This window comes from Tyto alba, unplaced genomic scaffold, assembly GCF_018691265.1.
Source record: "Tyto alba isolate M040663 unplaced genomic scaffold, T.alba_DEE_v4.0 Super-Scaffold_14, whole genome shotgun sequence".
Lineage (NCBI taxonomy): Eukaryota > Metazoa > Chordata > Aves > Strigiformes > Tytonidae > Tyto > Tyto alba.
This window is the reverse complement of record NW_024881276.1, coordinates 30334052-30353235: the sequence shown is the minus strand read 5'-3', so window position 1 is coordinate 30353235 and position 19184 is coordinate 30334052. Positions and strand designations below refer to the sequence as shown.

At 40.9% G+C, this 19184-nt stretch overlaps 1 protein-coding gene across 1 annotated transcript in view; it reads right to left on the bottom strand.

Moving 5' to 3' along the window:
• The window catches only part of URB1 (URB1 ribosome biogenesis homolog), a 57361-nt gene that overhangs the window by 28673 nt on the left and 9504 nt on the right, over positions 1-19184 (bottom strand). The window contains exons 7-17 of the mRNA XM_042788638.1: positions 18225-18350; positions 16347-16477; positions 15003-15198; positions 13590-13727; positions 13030-13203; positions 12257-12407; positions 9627-9749; positions 7323-7435; positions 5971-6090; positions 1878-1994; positions 1082-1220 (exon numbers count right to left, since the gene is read on the bottom strand). Coding sequence (XP_042644572.1) covers positions 1082-1220; positions 1878-1994; positions 5971-6090; positions 7323-7435; positions 9627-9749; positions 12257-12407; positions 13030-13203; positions 13590-13727; positions 15003-15198; positions 16347-16477; positions 18225-18350 — 1528 coding nt within the window. The remainder of the gene's footprint in view (positions 1-1081; positions 1221-1877; positions 1995-5970; positions 6091-7322; positions 7436-9626; positions 9750-12256; positions 12408-13029; positions 13204-13589; positions 13728-15002; positions 15199-16346; positions 16478-18224; positions 18351-19184) is intronic.

Genomic DNA, 19184 nt, shown 5'->3' with positions numbered 1-19184 from the left:
TATTAAGTGAAGAAAAATATGTAAGCAGAGGATTCAGACTAATTAGAAAACAACAGAGGTAGAATCCAACACTCCAGGAATACAAAGCAGATTCTAAATTCCCAAAGCAGAAAAAAGGATGAAAGACATATCTGTCTAGAAATGTAATGGTAAAAGCAACTGTAAAAATCACTGTCTCTTCCTGTGTGTTTTACTTTACTTTTTGCCTTTCAACACTGCTGTCCAGCTGACAGAAGTAAAGGAAGGGAAGAGGTGCATCACCTACTGCTAGCATGATGGCATTAGGTAAGGACTATCAGAGCATAACAGTGGCAGGAAATGTGTATGGGAAGTACAAAGGAAACAGACACTTCTCTATTAAAAGAATATCCTGAGCAGTCCTGAAGACCTTCTCAGCTCTACATGGCCAGAGAACCAAATCTTGGTCATGAAAGAGTCAGACAGCTTTAATATACAAAGAAGATACCATGTATTCTGTGGCTGGCATTGCATCTCTAATACAGTCAACTCAAGGCAACTGATCCATCTGGTACTGAGTGTTAAACCACCTCAATTATCTTACATTTATGTACTGCAAAATCCTACACATGGACTGTTATAGCAGAACAGCTAGCACATGGAAAGTTGTCCAAGTGTCCACATCTGCAGAATTTTGAGTTTGTCTGCATCAGGGCTGTGACTGGTCCCAGAAAGCAGGAGTAGCAAAATTCTAGCTGTGTGCCCAGGAGTAAGAAAGTTCTCCGGGCACCCCAGCCCTCTCCACCTGGATGAACAGATAGGAGCAGCACCAGGGAGAGAAACTGCAATAGTTTTCATTTCAGTTAGAAAATGCTGCTGCAGGGGCCCAAAGAAAGGCTTAAGAAACTGTTAAAACAGTGCAACTGCATCAGAAATTACTTTTGGGGATAAAGTGGTAACTTTGCAATTCAGACTTCTGATACTAGATACAACTGGAGGGCTGAATCCTGTACGCCTATACATGAGCAGGATTTCTATAGTTATCAGTCATCAGTTTGCAGATTAGGACTAGAAAATTCAGCACAAAGTCTTGGAATTCTCTGCTGAGGGAATTGCCACATACCGTCAATGTGAGAGATGGGGATGCTGACATTATCAGACTCTGGTTTAAACATATTCACTTGGAGCATACTGGCTTCCTGAACAAGGTCTGCTGCTTTATCTGTATATGGATAGGGGTTTGTCACCAGTTTCAGCAGGATCTGTTAACAAAGGTTGAGAGAGAAACCTAAGTGCACAGGCTATTAAGTCTACAGGAACCATATCTTGTTAAGAAAGACGATGTGCTAAAAGTGTTTGGAAGCTGGGAAAGTCTTAGAAGGACAACTTCCATGTACTTCTGCAGGAATCTACCTATGGTTACTGTTGTACATGGGACATTGGGTCTGATGGAAGAAATGTCCACTGCAATTTTGCACCTAAAGTGCTACCACAGACTGAGTCCCTGGGAAATCTGCAATGAGAAAGAAGCACTGGGCATTTAACATCCTGAAAAGTAAACAGGAAATATCAGCTTTTCTTGTAAAACATTACAATTTACTTAGGTCTGATAATTTTGGCAGGTATTGCCACATAAAGAGGAGATAAGAGCTACCCCCACACACAACACTCTATCCTCATATCAACAATGCTGTAATAACAACTTATCTTTCTGGATGTAATATTCCTCCAAATCATTTCACTGTCCTCCCACCCAAAACAAGAAAGATGTCAGCTCTGTATAAAAAAATTGCACACTGCTTTTCTCAGAATTCATTCACTGATATTTGACAGGTTTCTCAACAACAGCAACAAAATAATTAGTTTCCATTAATGCTATTCTTGGCATTGTTTATCCAGCTAATTTGAACAGTTGTTACCCTTTCCAAAAATTGAATCACTGCTTCCTTTTTGTCTTCTTCTGTATTATCCAAGTGTTCCAGCCAAACTGAGAGTTCCTTCCACGTGTACTCAAACACTCCGCTGTCACGTAAAACCTGCCCAGAAAACCACAGGGGTAGTAAAAAAAACAAAACAACTAAATTACAAAACCCTAAAAAAGCACAGATCTTTTTGTATAGCAATTGAATGTTTTTTTCTTAAAAAGAAAAAAAAAACAGGTTGATGAAAAGAAGTATCTGTCATTCTCTTCTCACCCCCTCAGTTCAAGAGGCCTTATTCCCACTCAGCACGGCCGCTCTAACTGCATAACAGAGGCATTTTTTAAATGCATTTTTTTGAATGCATTTTTTAAAACAAAATCTCCCAAGACTGTATCAACTGGCCTCAGTGCAATTAGGACCAAGGCCTAGTGTCTTCAACATGGCTGTTTGCTTACTGGTCGCTCAGCCAGAGCAGTAAGAGGCAAAGCATGACCATGTTTCAGCTGACAAATGAAACCTGCTGAGCTCTGCCAGACACGCAGAGGCTCTGTAGGAAAAGGGGAAGAAGCAGTGCTGGGACAGAGAAAGGAGGGCCTTAAGAATGACCAAGTCAAGAGGCAAAACACGGCTTACACTCTCACAACTGGGAAAATCAGCTGAGAGCAGCTTCTTTCTGCTCCCGCCTTCTCGGAGCCTCTCCTCCTCTCACCCGCTGTCTGTAGCACAAAGCCAGCACAACTCCCCTCAGTTCTTGTCCTCACACTGACCATACGAATGGGACAGATCCCCTGCGCACCCCACTCAGGTAACGCTGCAAACACCTAATGGTTGTATTCACTGGGCCAGGCAGCGAACACGCGGCAATCTCACTGTGAACGTTCATTCCCACGCATTTGGAACACAAGACTTCCACTAGCGCTCGGGACACCGGAACCGAGCGCGCACCGGGGCAGCGCGCAGCAGGGATGGAGGCCGTCGTGCCACCTGCCGAGCTGCTCGCTGCAGCAGCCTCCTGGCCGCTCCGCTGCTCCAGGCCCACGCCGCAGGGGCCCGGCGGAAAAAGGCCAGCTACAGCGCAGAGCCACAGCCAGGCCCAATCCATCTTGCTGGTCCCAGCCTGCGAAGAGCCGCCTCTGTTAGACAGCTTCAACGGAGCTAGTGCCTCCCCTGCCCCATCACGCGGCCTGAAACAGCAGATGGGACCCCTGCAACAGGGGCTGCTACGACACCGTCTCACACACAGGCAAGGGAGGCTCCCCCCCCAAGGCACAGCCAAAGCTAAGAGCCAGGGTAAAAGCTAGTGGGAGTTTTCGTCCAACCACAGCAAGTCCTTCTGTTGTCAGCAGTCAGTCAGCACAAACCCTATTGAGGTCAAAGTTGCTTGGACACAGAGCATTCGTTCCCTCCACCTTAGTAAATCTTATTTTCATCATTTCAGGTGTTCTGGTTTGGGCCTGATCGGCAACCAACCACCGCAGCTAATCACCCTCCCTTCCCCCTCCCCACCTGGGAATGGGGGAGGGATTAGAGGGGTGAAGGGAGACTTGCAGGCTGAGATAAGAACAGTTTAATAATGGCAATAAAATGAGAACAATAACGATGATGGGGGAAAACAAAAAGAGATATATAAACAGGCGATGTACAGCGTAATTGCTCACCACCCACTAACCAATATCCAGCCCGTTCCCGGCCAGCGACCCCGAGATACCAAGATCCCACAATCGCGATCCTGGAAGCGAGAGAGAGAGCCCCTTCCCCACCACCCCTCCTTTATATAGTGAGCATGACGTTCCATGGTATGGAATATTTCACTGGCCAGTTAGGGTCAGGTGCTGTGGCCGTGCTCCCTCCCTGCTCCCTGTGCCCTCGCGCACGGGCAGGACATGGAGAGTCGGAGAGTCCTTGAAGTCTCGGCAGCAGCTGAAAACATCAGTGTGCTATCAGCATTCTTCCCATACCAAACCCAAAGCTAAATCCAAACCACAGCACTCATCTAGTCCCTGAAAAGGAATATTAACTCTATTTCAGCCCAAACTAAGACATCAGGGGAGGAGGCTATCCTGCTTTAAGAGGGTTCTACATCTTTATACCACAAGAAAAAAAAAAAAAAAAAGCACAGTACCCTTAAAAAATGTAGTATACAGTAAAATCATTGCTAAGTCAAATCTAAATCAGGCTACTTGTGCTTAAAAGGGTTGGGCAGATTGGTAAACAGTCAAATAAATGAACAGCAGGTCATGACCACAGCAAGGTCCAGAGAGAAGCGTAGGCATACTCACGGTTGCTGTGGGTGGTGAGGTAGACACAATTTTATCACAATCAAATACCAGGCATTAATATATTTAGAAATTTTGCCCACTTTCACACTCTCTAAATTCAGGCCCTTATCTGAGGCACCTAAATTAGGAACTTCATGACCCTATGCTCCATCTGTAAAAGAAAGAATGGAGGAGGAGGACAATCCAGATGACATCCAGAGCTATCTGAAGGATAATCCAGATGACAGGCAATTTTAACTGCATGATGGTAGAACCGCCTGCCCCTCAGTCTCAACAAGAGAAGAGAAGAAATCTTGACCAGCTTCCTAACTCTGGCACCTCCATTAAACAACTGTAGTTATGCAGGATGAATCTGTGCCTTTGTTTCTCCCCACACATAAAATACAAAGGAAGCTATCACAGCTCATTTGCTCTATATTTACTCTGTGTACATCACCAGCAGATATAAAAATAACACTGCTGCTTACATGAATCTGACAGGATAATTCATTTAAATAAAGGGAAAAAAAAAAAAGTAAAAAAGGATTAATTTTTAAATATTTAACTATTTTTGGCAGTGTCTTAAAATAGAAATACACTTGCAGCTCTCATGAAAACAGGCAGGAACAGAATGTGAAATCCAAAAACATGCCTTCCAATTATATGGCACTGTGTCGAAAAATAAGCAAAACACACTCATTAACATCTATTCTTAGCAGCCCTTCTGCTGACATAACTGCCCTAACTTCACTGCTCCTGTATTCTTTCCAGAGAAATTGAAATGGACTGAATCTAAAAGACAAAACAAGAATGAGTCAGGCAGCCCACATCTCCACTCAAAAAAAGAATCCAAACACACTAGAAAAACTGTACTGAGTATCTTTTGATTGAGATATTCATTACTGTGAGTCAATTAACCTTACTTTAATCCCTTGCAGGGATGATGGGCAACTAAAACCTAATTCAATCACTGTAACTTTGGTTTAATGGATTGAACATTACAGTTGCACCCTGTGATTGAAGCTAAACACAGAAATTAAATGCACAAAGCTGTATACAAACTTGAATGCCACTATCACTACTGGACATTGCACAGGGAGCCCTGTTCAGGGCTTAGAACAGCTTTTTGGATTGTCTCTTGGTGGGGACAGTTGTTTGGTTGGGTTTGCTTTTAATGTAGGTCTCTACCCCTACTTAGATAACTAAAAGGCGACCAGATTAAAAAAGATACCAAAAACAACAGCCTCTGGTGCCTTCATGAGACTCATTGATCAGCTGACCAAAGTTGATCAGCACTTCTGAAAAGTCAGATAACTTACTTAAATGCACAAAAGGGCATTTTAATTAAATTTTTGAGACAAAAGTACTGCTTTCATCAGAGCTTGTATCAGACTGTAACAAATAGGACTGTTTTGTAAGGCCAGAGCAAACTAGCTAAGGCTTTAGGAAAGCTAGCGTGATGAAATACAGATTAAATAAATGAGGATAACTAAGAAAAATCAAAAATAATCTCTTTTTGATCAATGCCAAGATCTTGGCAGGCATAAACTACACTGATTTATTACAGTATTGGAATTAATTCAGCCTAGGGGTGTAGGCAAACATGAAAGACATTTTCCTTACTATTTCATCAACTGTTGCAGCAAAATCAGTTGGTATCATCTACTTTCATAGAATATATAGCTAACAGGTAGTTATCTGACAGCAAATTCCAAGAGCAATCACAGAAAACAGAAGACTGTTGACCACACAACTATGCAGTAAACGTTTACAATCCTGAAATTTCAGACCAATCGGATATAATGAATATTCTGATATTTCAGATCACTTACCTTGATGATCAGTTTTTTGGTTGAAATTTTCAGATAAGAATGGTTACTTGTAACAAACATTTTCATCAGTAAATAGAATACTGATTTTTCACCAGATACCTTCTCTGTCTCAGAGACGTCCTAAAAGAAAAATGTATTAAAATTCCCCTGGTACAGCAACACTGTACAGGATTATGTTGCACTGAAGCAGATATGTAACATAGGTATGCTACTTTATAGACCTTCCCAAAAATAACAGGGCCATAAATGAATGGGTTCATTTATACCACACTTTGCATTCAGCAAGCCAGGAAGATGAGTACGTTTTTTTTTGCAAAGTGGAAGAACAGAGGAATAACAGAAACACCAAGTAATACAAGAGTCCAAGATAAAGCCACCTTGCTCCCTAATCATCCATTCTACTTCCCTTTCTGTTAGCCCCATGAATTCAGCTTTCCTACAAAGACTGTCTGTGAAAGGAATATAATACTTTGAAAGACTGACTCCCAAAGAACGGGAAAAAAGTGCAAGTCACAAGGATGCTGAATACTATCCAAACGTCAAATGACAATCCTTCAGGCACCTCCCCTGCTTTTCTCACTGACCCGAATTTGATGTCTAACAACCATAACCCTCTGTAATATTGCCAGATTCAGCTTTTATGTTTTCTGTTAAAGCCTGTCTGTACTAAGATGGCAAAGCCACAGGAAAATACTCTAGCTTCTTTGCCCATTTCCAGGTTTTTCTTTGCTTGCTCTTAAGTCTCCTCACTTTCCCTTTATGGTCAACTGGAGAGGACAGAAAATCTCCTACAAGGCAGGGTCACAGTCACAACACTCACAGGTCTCTCTGTTTCTCCCCAAAGCTAGGCCGACTCCTCTCTCCAGACATGAAAAGCAGGTACTCTACATCTTGCTTATGTTACAAGTCTGCGGTAAAGAAGAGGGTAGTGGACCTAAAGGTTTCCAGTAATTATGGAGAGGAGAGACCGCCTTAACAAATGTCAATGTTCCCTGGGAATGGGTGGGATGGCTCCCCTCAGCAGCTCATTCCCTTCATCTGAAATCTCAAGCTTTCCAGACAAGTGGAAACCAGTAAATTCTCACTTGTGTCCCTCTCCAAAGGCAAGAAGAGCTGAAGGAACCTCGACCAGCCCTCATCAGGGTGGCAAAAAATTTCTGTCTTTGTAGAGAAACTCTTCAGTTCAGAAGGGATTATTCACTCAGGCTAAGACTATAATTCCTACTGGTTTTACAAAAGGGTCACCTCCTAAAATGACTGGACTGGAACTAGTTTAAAACTAGGCAGTGCCAGGTATAAAGATTTGAGGACAACAGGCCAAAGAAATATAAATCTGCCTTGAAGATTCCTACCTGTACTCTGAACCAGGCAAATTTATTTGCAGGAAGTTCCAAAGCCACTTTCAGTATATGGTGCTGCAGAACAGGAGGGACCTCCTCTCGGAGGCCCTTTTCAGTGACGATACCTGAGGTTTGAAAGCAACACAATCAACTTTATATTGGTATATCTTCCCACGATCTCAGGAACCCTAATCATTTAGGATTTCAAACCACCACTGTGAGATAAACTGGAAATCCACAAATTATTTCCATACCATGAGATCCCCAGACACACTACAATGACATCTGACCAACCTAAGGTTGGAATTCAGCCCTCAGCAGGGAGAACCTAACACCTGCCCCTGGCACAAGCCATCACTGGCTGGTGCATGGGAATACAAAATCTCTTCTATCAGTCTCAGCAACGCTGAAAAGCTGTGTCCTACAGGAAGCAAAGAAGATGGATAAACTGTAAACCAAAATACAGAATTTATATCAGCAACAGATCTTAATGTTTGTACAATTACAATATTTGCTATAGGCAACGGAACTTTACACTTGTGTCTCTCCCTATGTCACTTTTATCATCTGCTCATGACTGCTATGGCATAACTTCAGAATTATCCACCTTACAGGTCACAAAGCTCTGCAGAGATGCTCACAGTATGCTCCAAAAACTGACCTGCCAACACTTTAACTGCAGTTAAGTTACATACAGAGATCAGCTGTATAAAGCTTTGGTGTCAGTGTGCTTCTCATAGCCTATGTAGTATTGTTATGGTCCACATCTGAGAGAACAATAAATTTTAAAAAGTCACTACAAAGCCTAGACAACAGTAAGACCAAACAATAAAACTGTACCAGCTGTTTAAAGAACATATTCCTACAAGGTAGACATACTGCCTTTGGAGTGTATGTTTCACTCGGGGTGAGAGGAAGGGATAACAGAACTCTCAAGCTGAAATCTGAGAGAACAAAGTTTCATGATTAATTTACACCGTCATTTTCTACCATATCATCTTTCATCAAAATTAATATCCAGGTTTACTTAATTACATTTGTTTGTGAGTGACACTTTGTTTTCTAGCCTGTTCAACTTTATTATTTCATACTGTGACAAAACATATCATCAAAGAGACTTCTGCCTCACAAAAAGGTATCCTGCCTTTTGTTGATCTTGAATAAAGCAGACAAATGCAAGAAATAATGCAATAAACAGGGTATGTGATTTGGTGAGTAACCAAGTACACAAACCGGTTAAGTATGCTTTGACAGAGGGAGAAAAAACCTCATGCATGAGATGGTTGATTTAGATGGGGTTTTTGTTTAAAGCCCCTTTTTCCCCCTGACAGACTTTAATTAAGGCATTTACATAACTCCCATCCTTACACATCCCAGACCTGCCTAAAATCACAGGTAGTTGCTGTAGTTTGGTGGCCTACAAGCTCTGATGGCCCACAGACAGCAGTGATGCCCAAACAATATTTTGCTCTCTCTTCCAGTCTCTATTTTAAATGGCTGTATTTGTTGCACCACAAACAGTACTGGAGGATCTTGCCCACAGCCCATTATTTGTGGCTCATCATCCTTGCTGCATTAAGCAGATACAGAACATCTCTATTTCTGCTGTATGAAGAGGAATACCCTCTGTGAACATGACATCAGAGATAAAAATAAGAAAATACTGCTAAAGTGCTTCCTCATATAGATTTGCCACAGGAGATAATACTATACAGAATACTGTTCTCCACACACACTGAGTTATGACAAAATAATTCAAAACACAGCAAATAGAAAAAATACTGGAATGGTAAAAGATTTTTTAGAGGACACTGGTGAATTGGTATGTGCTTCTCCCTCAGCCCAAACTTTCTGTGAACTATCCTGTTAAAAAAAAAAAAAAATCTGTATCATTGCAATTAATAAGAGGTTGGAAATAACTTACTTATGTTGGATTGTTGACATAGGTCTAGGAGAATTACACACCCAAATCTCATTAAGAGTTGGACATAAGTCTTCTTCAGAAACATCAGAATTAAAACCTCATAAAAAACAAATATTTGCAGTAATGTGACACACTCAGAGGAAGACTGTAGCACAGACTACCACTTACAACAACTGAGTGTAGCAGAGCAGCTATGGAATTTAAGAGGACAGAGTGCCAGAGCACTGCAGAAATAGCAACAATAAATACCAACACAATGAAGAAACTAAAACAGGTTACTTTTAGAAAACAGTTCATTCTCTATCTACACTGAAGAGCAAACATTCCCTTCTGTTGTGGAGTTTGTAAATAGTCAGAGAAAACAATGAAGATAATAAATACCCATCACATACCTTTTAGCAGCTTGCTAAAATCAAAGTTGCTCTGTGCTACCAAGTGGGGCACAACCTTCTGATAAAGGCATATGACCTGAAGTAGTGCAGCTTTCAGAAACAGTGTCTCAGCATCATCTGAACCTAAACAAAGTGTTTACATAATTACTTTCTCCTTCCTTCATACCAAGAGCACAGTGTAGCATCTGCATTGTCCAACATGAGAATTACTAATTATATTTCCAATTGACTTGTCTGTGAAATGATCGCTTATCTTTCTCATCAACAAGAAGAAACAGAAAAAAAAACATGGAATACAGTTTCCTTCCTCAGCATTCCCGTGTCAATACATTCCAAACTAAATCAGCTTATTCAGTGCTTAAATTGGCAGTTGCCATTTCTAATTTGATTCAAAAATGCTCACAGATATAAGACAACCTCAACATTTTAACACTCGCTGTAAGAATCAAATCAGTCCCACTGCTGTTTAATTTGAGGCTGAACAACAAAAAAAGTGAAGGAAAGGATATAGTTATGCTGCTGGTTTCCAGGGACACTATTTTTGCCTAATGCCAGGTAGGTTTGATTGGGGAAGGAGATAGTACACTAATTTCTTACTAATTTATTACTTCAGTTATAGCTTTCTTTCTTTCCCTTCCCTCTTTCAAAATAATACCTTCTTGATGTGACCTCTTGGCAAGAGGAGGACAGCAAATATCTGTATGAGAGACACACCAACCCCAGTTGAGGCAGCTGTTTACTTCTTAGGAAAAGCTATCTCAGCAGCTAAATATTCTTATAGTTTATAACATGAGGATGCGTAAAAGCTACTTGATATCCAGCCACTAATGAAAGGAAGCAAAAAATAAATGAAGGACAGCCAAAACTTTTTTTTAACACCTACTTTTTTCCTGTTAAATGGGTCTCCCTCAGGGAGCTATGAAGAACTGGATGGATGCCATGCATAAACTTTGCCTTTGTTTGCCTGAGTCTCAGCTCCCATTAAAAAAGAATCCTCTAGAGGCCACAGTGCAAATAAAGCTGTAAAAGCTGAGTTGAAACTAAGTGATACAGTATTATCACCCTAGTATGCAGAGAAACTACAGCTACAGTACTTCAGAGATTAGTTGCTCCATTGGTTTCAGCAGGCACTCTACCAATAAAGTGCCTTGGAATGCCAGTGCTGATAACTATTTTGCTGTCCAAAGCCACACATAGGGCATACACTGAAAAACTCTCTGCTCCAGGAAATCTCACTGTGGAATATGCCCTGTGAAGGATGTGAAACTGGCTGTAGATCTACCTTTAGTCTGTAAGTGAAACACTACAGGCTGCTAGCCAAGCTGCAGTGTACTAAAACTTCCAGTTCCCTGCAATGGGACTATGAAAGCAAGCCCTTCAGGAAGGACACTGGTTTTGAGAGAGGAAAACCGAAGCCTCCACTCTAACCCTATATCCCTCTTCCAACACATTTATGCAGCCACCGTAACTAACTGCTTAAAAAAAAAAAATCTCAGTAAAATAACTCAGCCAAACAAAAATCCCTCAAAAAATTATTTTTCAGGCATATCAATTTCCATGCCTGCTTTACTGTGTAGCTGCAAAATACTCCCATTAGTATAGAAAGGTCAAGGACAAGAGGGTTAAGTTCAACAAGGGGAAATGCAGAGCCCTGCACCTGAGGAGGAACAACCCATTTTGCCAGTACATGCTAGGGGCCACCCAACTGGAAAGTAGCTTGGCAGAAAAGGACCTGGGGGCCCTGGTGGACACCAGGTTGAACATGAGCCAGTGATGTGCCCTTGCTGCAGAGAAGGCGAATGGTACCCTGGGCTGCAATAGAAGTGCTGCCAACAGGTGGAGGGAGGGGATCCTTCCCCTCTGTTCAGCGCTGGTGAGGCCACACCTGGAGCTCTGTGTCCAGTTCTGGGCTCCCCAGCACAAGAGAGACACGGGCACACCGGAGAGAGCCCAGTGAAGGGCCACGAAGATGATGAAGGGACTGGAGCATCTCTCCTGTGAGGAAAGGCTGGGAGAGCCGGGGCTGTTCAGCCTGGAGAGGAGACGGCTCAGGGGGATCTTATCCATGTCTATAAATACCTGAAGGGAGGGTGCAAAGAGGATGGAGCCAGGCTCTTCTCAGTGGTGCCCAGCAGCAGGACCAGAGGCAGTGGGCACAAGGCAAAACACTGGAGGTTCCCTCTGAACACCAGGAAACACTTTTTTACTGTGAGGGTGACCAAGCACTGGCACAGGTTGCCCAGAGAGGTGGTGGAGTCTCCATCCTTGGAGATATTCAAAGGACATCTGGACATGGTCCTGGGCAACCAGGTTTAGGCAGGGGATTGGACAAGATGACCTCCAGAGGTCCCTTCCAACCTCAACAACTCTGTGATTCTGTGACAGCAGAAAGTCAAACTGCTTAACCTCCTCGCAGCAATAGCAGCCTATTTGTCAAACTGTGTTCTTAGGTAATTCTGATGCTGGTCAGAATTAAAACTGCCTGAAGAACTGAAAAAAGCAAAGATGAACAGTAAATGCACAAATGACACCTGGACTCTGCTGAGGTTAACAACCTTACATGGGATGAGGATTTCACAACAGCCATTCACATACATGGAAGAAGGGGTAACTCCACCTGCTTTGCCTACCATGTTGTTCAGCAACTTCTGCTGTCTCAGTCATTGCCTTCACAGTGCAGGTATCACTTCCTCTTTTCTCCTCTTGGCCATCGTGGTGTTCTCTCCCTTGCTTCAGAAGGGACTGCCAGACAGCCACTATATTATTCATGTCTGGTAAAAGCTAAAAGCAAAAAGAGTAAATTGCAATAGCTCTCCTGCATGAGACAAAGCTACTGTGATAAAAATATTCACAGCCAACCAACATGAAGATTTGCAGCTCTTCGCAAAGGTTGCAACTGACCTTGCATGCAATAAGAAAGAGATCTGAAATCAAGTAATGTACCTTCACTTCTACAGAACATAAATACTGGAAAGAACATTTTATTGAAAAAGTTTCCCATTAAAAATTTGTTTGGTTCTTCACCCTCATGGTATTTTTCAACTCAAGTGCTACATTGTCTAACTCTGTGAACTCTGCTGGCTACAATTTACTTGAACCAGAAGAATATTTTGCTTCAGACCCTGCTCTTGGAATTCATTTGCAGCACACTAGTTGTCAATGTTACATACTTGTCTCACAACAGAATTTTACTTGCATTTCCATCAGCCAGTTGTGTTAGGAAATCTAGTCTACTACCACACCAGTTATCAACACCTTTTAACCCACAGCCTTCCCCTCCTCATGCCCAAAGATACTGTCTCCTCACTCCCAGGACACAACCACTTAGGAAGAAAGTGCAGAGGAGTAGTTATCTGCTGCAAAATGAGTCGTATTAGATCCCAATTTTCTTTTTACTTTGTACCTTGCCGATGGCTTCTCTGTACAGCTGTACAAATTCCTGCATCATTGACAGAGTGTAGATTTCTGACTTTTGCCAAGTTTCTTCATTCAAACAGTACTCAATATTCTTCAAGGCTCTTCTCAGAACCACTGACACAAGCGACAGTATACTCTGCTTCACTACTGTGCTGAGTAACTACAAGAAGGAAATTGAATGAATGACATTTCAGTGCTTCCTCTTATGCTTTGCACCTAATCTGTACTCTGAATATATGTTAAAATTTGTTAACGAGTTAATTATTTCCTAAAGCTTGGCTTGAAGGAGAGAATCTGTAGGTTTTCAGATCCCCAGCCTAAACCACTACTGAGCATTAGCAAAATTGGTGTTTGTGAATGGAAACAGTATCCAGGGGTTATAATTAATTTTCCAGTGCTTCCCCAAGTCAAATTTATGCTGGGACAGACAATATAAAATGAAAGTAAATAACCAACTTAAGAAACTTCTTGGATGATCACACACTTTAACCAAACGGTATTAACTGAGATAGAAAAACCCACTGAAATACTATAGGCTGCTCTTACTTTTAGTCCTTGGGTGAACATTATTTTATTGCACACTGCAGGGACTGTTGTTACCATCACCATAGAAAGCAACCTGGGAAGAGGAATAAACTCTGGAGTCTTAAAAGAACTCGAGATCTCTGGTTGAGCCTCATAGATCTGAAATAAAAATAACAATTTAATCAACATTGATATAGCCCTGGAGATAACAGCTTCTTCTAGGGAGCATTTGACAGAAGGAGTTTGACTTGTCAAAAGTAATGACAGCACTAAACGTCCATTTTTTACAGAGAAATGCTACAGAGCATCCCCCAGACTCCTAATCAACTAAATGGAACATCCATATGCAACCTGCATCCCTGCTGTTGAAAAGGCCACCCCTTTTCAACAAATAGACTATGGGTCCTACTTGCCTATTTTAAGCTAAACAAAAAGGAACAATCGGAAAGGAAAAAAGGTTCTTCTAGCTGAGCTTCGATGTTGCTGCATCTCAGAAAACATATCATCAACATGATGTCTCCCACTGCTTCTAATGCCAACTCATTCTTTCCCAGTTTAGTTAAATGTTTATACAGCCTCCTGCTCCATGTATGGCTTTCTACCAAATGACCTTCCAACTCACTCTACGTCTACGCTTTTTAAAGCAGCTGTGGCTCTGAGCCAGGAGTCGTTTTCCTCAGCACCCACAGAAAACAGGATGCCATTTTCCCCCCGTCATTTACAATCTTCGACATCTAACAGCATCCTGTTGCTTCTTTCCTGACATACTGTAATTGGTGGTGTTATTTCAGAGCCATTAAGTCCTTCCTGTTTAGCTCACTTAAACTTCAGACACCAAACTTCCCCACTGCTGGACTGGTTTGTTTTTGAAATCATTATGAAATATTGTGCCTGTCTGCTTTCTAGTGATTTTAATAAACTCTAAAGCACTATGCATTTACAGCTGTGAACACAATACATCTTCAGACATGTGAGTTTCCTCTGATACAGGACAACTGCTTCTGAAACAAAAAAACCCACTGCCTGATCCTCAGGTTAGTTCCTCTGAAATCAATGAAATCTTGTTCATTGTCACTAGGAAGACCTTGGCTAAATCAATGAATTCAGAGACAGTTTACACCCAACATGGCCACACCACTGGCCTGCCAGGCTCTGGACTGCACAGTACGCAAATTGTAACAGAAATGGCATTATAATATCCATCTGTAATAAAAGGAATCAAAGGCAGGTTTACCAATATAGTACCAAGTTCCTTGGCTTGTTGTCTTTTCTATAGGTCAGGAATGTTTGACTTTGCCATCTTTGCTATTAAGATTTTGTGTAATTCTGCACTACTGTTTAACAAAAACAACTTACATTTTTTGAGGAAAAAAAGAAGAGTATTGGGAGTGCATATTTCTGTGGAGAGGTGCTGTGCATCATTCATACCCTTACCTTTTTGAGTAACTTCATATTGTCCATCCAAGCAGACTTCAGTCTAGGAACAAAGGAATACTGGGTCTCCTTAAAGTATCTATTCAATAAATCTGGGCATACTTTAAGAATATTCACCACGAGATCAGCAACCATTTCATCCTCTGTTGCAGTTTTTAAACCAAGCAGAAAACGCAGAAGCACCACATTTCCTCCCCTATTGAAGACAAAAAAATACTTTAAAAAAGAAAATATTTCAGTACTTTACATGTGATGCTGACTCTGCAACTCCTCTAACTGTTGCTGGGGTAAATTCAAGGCAAGACCTCTCCTGCTGCTGGCATAACTTCTGAGTTTATACTCAGAGAAGTAAGAACTAAATTTACCTCTAGGTTTTCTGCATGACAAACAGTAACTACATTTAATTAAAAAAACACAATGTTTCAGAAATATTCTAACCAAACTTCACAAAGCTAAAAAGGCAGAATTAAAACTTAATATTAAACTTGGAAGTATTTTCTGTGGTCTTTCACTCCCTTTTTTTTTTTTTTTTTTTTTTTTAAGCTTTCTTCTGTATGTCCTTAAACAAAGTGAGAATACTGCAGATATCAGATGAATACCAGTTAAAATTTTTCCCAAAGCAAGAAACAACCTGATCTAGCACCACTCAGCATTAGTACCTGCTACTGCAGTCTTGTACCTTCTTTGCCCAGCTAATGTAATGAAGCAAATACCCACTCGATGAGAACCCCTCCATGGAATTACAAGAGCCTCAATTATTTTCTCTGTCAGTCATAATCTAAGTGCACACATATTTTAATCAGCTAGAAAATGGAAACAGTTGGGTAAGTATGTGCTTCCAGATTAGGTGTCGCAGGCCAAATTCTGGCACTGCCGCAAACAATGTTGGCATTTTGCCAAAATCTGGAATAAACCACATCTAGTTCCACATGTAAATTAGACTAGGTATTTCACCACCATCTGGTTAACACTGCAGCTTTGATGCTCTATTGTCACATGAAAAAAATCTATGGTCCAAAAGCATAAGAGACTTTGTATCTAGTTACACACGAGATGGCTCAGAGAACTACCACCACTGGCTATGGCCCTGTGAGTAGGGCAGAGCACCCTCTACTCTAGTAGGCTGAGGTATAAGGAGATCCAGTTGTTTGATCTTGGGAGGTCAAAAACAAAAATAACAAAAACCCCAACATATTACTTTTGTCTGCCACAGAAGAAAGAGATGGAAGCAGAACCCAGTGAAGTTATGCACAAAGGCCTGGAAAAGCAGACAAAATAACTAGTGAGGTCTCTCTTGTTCCTAGGACAAAGTTCACACAAAATCTCAGCTGTCCAGCAACTTACTTGCCAGAAGTTCCAAGACTTGGATCATAGAAAGTTATGCCATGTTTCAGAGAGCAGCAGAGGTCCATTAAGAAATTATGAACAAGTTCCCGTACCATCATTTTTCCCACTTCTTCAGAACCTTGAGTCATCTATAAAAGTCAAAAAGGAGTAAAAAAGGCATATGATTTTTGGTACCACAAAAGAAAATCTTACATCAGTTTCACTCTACATTTTATGAAGCTGCTTTTATAGAAATGCTGAAAGACACTTTGGCTTTTGTTAGATTAACGAGACAAGTTTCAGTTTCTGTATTAAACACATTCAATATTACGATACTTCTTGTTTCAAGGAAAGCAAACCTCTCAACCTTAGGTATACATGTACTATTTGCAGGACATTACAGACTTAGGGCACTTGCTACCAAGAAAGACAGGAAAAGACAGAGAAAAATCAAGCTAAAGAAAAGTAATGATATAAAACTTACATAAACAGGGCAAGACCATCCTGGGACTTTGAAGTCAAGGATCTAATATTTTATCTGAAATAACCAACTTTCAACTGTACACCTGAGGTTCGCTATGAGGAAGTTCAGAAAGACCCCCCAAAAAAATCACTGAACCCTTCAGCGTAAAGGATGTAAAACAAGCATGTGTATGTTTTGGGGGCCAGTTTGGCAGAAGATGGAACAACTTTAATACAGGGCAAGAAAGATGGATAGCTAACAATGCACTGAATATGCCAACACTTTTGGGAAAGGTGGGGCATCAATGCCATTACATTCACCATACAAAAATGGGAGAAGTGACCAAATATCCATCTCAAGCAAAAAGAAAAAAAAAGTGAACCCATATTCCATTAACTTTTAACATCCAGCACAACTCAAGATCCCTACAAATGAGAAGTCTCTTGACAATTGTGGCTGGGAAATCACAAACCATATACTTCACAAGGACTGTACTGAATTGTAAGAATTTAAAATCACTCAAAGCATGTTTATGAATAGGGTCATAGATTTGCATAGCTCCAAGCAGACACCTACTAGAAACAAATCTCCTCCAAAAGGTGTTTATAATATATCAGGATTGGAATGGCATAGGCATAAACGTCCAGTAGAGGAATTATAAGAAGTGAACAGTTGCTCAGTGTTAGAAGTTATGAAGAATGGTTGGGCTTCTAAAGATCAAGCATTAATCAATACATAGGTGAAAAGTCTGCAGCCAAAACCCAGTGGAAGCATAACAGTCTTTCTGCTGTTTTGCAATGGGCTTACAGACTTGCCTTAGATATTCCCACAGTGAAAGGGGAAAAAAAGAGACTACATGATTATGAAAAATAAAAAATCAAAATTGTAAACTATTTACATGGAAAAGATGACAAAATATCTGCAATACTAACACACACCCACCAGCTGCAGCCCTGATCCTTGCCTCATCTATGACTTCAGGAATGTGATTTCAGGGACCAATAGAATCAATAACAGTTCAACCTTAAGAAACCCTGCCAACCTCTCAGACAATGTAAGAGGAAAAGGCTGGCAACCATCTTGGGAGTTTAGCTCTCATATCAGATCAGTGTGTAGGATGGGAATGAGGTATATGGTAAGAACACTGCTCCTGATACATTCTCCTGTAGACACAAATGTGTCCAGAAAACAGAATACAGAACTTGCACCCAAAAAAAAACAGTTCTGGCAATCAGGGAGGGGAAACAAACCCTCCTCCTCAGGTTGTGAGAAGCAGGAGAAAGTCAGAGTTTCTTTTCAAGTAGCCTCAGCAGATCCTTCTTCTTAAGCTCATCAAGGTCAGAGTAACTGGGAGCTATTTCAAAACCTGTAGGCTGAAACATGGGTAGGGGAAAGAAAAGGCAGGACAAGGACAAAGAAATAACTTATCAGACCTTTAAATTCTCAGGGCTGACATCAGTAATCCCATTCCACCGGTAAAGTGAAGCGATGTGAATCAAGATTTCTGCAGTAAAAAATCGTACCTTCTGTGTTTTGGTGATATTTTTATTTTGAACCACCTGAAAACAATGAGACAAAAGCAAACAATCCTTCTCTTTATTGCAAGTTATCACAAAACAATAGCAAATTAGCAACATACGTCAATCTTCTAGTATACATATAGCTCGCTCTCCTCACTACAGCAGACAACAGGTTCTGTCTGTCCTATTAACACTTCTTTCATGCACTCCTGCTCCCATCTTGGTATGGTTGAAGCCATGGGACTCTACACCAACCACTGAAAACACTGCACATGCTGGACAGGATAGACTTTCAAGTTCAACTAAAGAACACAGAACATATTTAGAGCATTACAGCCACAGGCTTGGATCATGAAAACCTGCTGGTAGAGATGGTAGAACCTGCTACAAATGAAGTTTGGATGCAAGTGAAAATACAGTAAAGGAAGTTCTCAAACGTTCTACTGTGTTTTCATGTCTGCATTTTTTTAATTCTTGTTTTCCTTGCTAAACTGAAGGAGTCATACAGTGAGTTAGGTTTCATCAATAATGGAACAGTACACTATGTATGATCCCACATGGGAAAAGCTTCCTTTAGAAAACAAAGTTTCAAGGAGGCTTTTTTTTACATTTAAATGCTAGGTTTTTTATTCTTCTTATTCCAAGGTTAATGCAACAGAAAAATGAAACAATACTTTTGGCTTTAAACTGTCAGTTGTGAAAAGCCTGAGTCTGAGGCAGGCTCTTAGGTTAGAGTCGAAATTTGAAACTATTTTTCTTCATTCTCTCCATTGGTCATACAACCGCTTGTGCAACATTGCTACAATAATTCAAAACAGAGATTCAAAAATCATAGAACTGGAACTAAAAACATTTTTATAGACATAAAATATA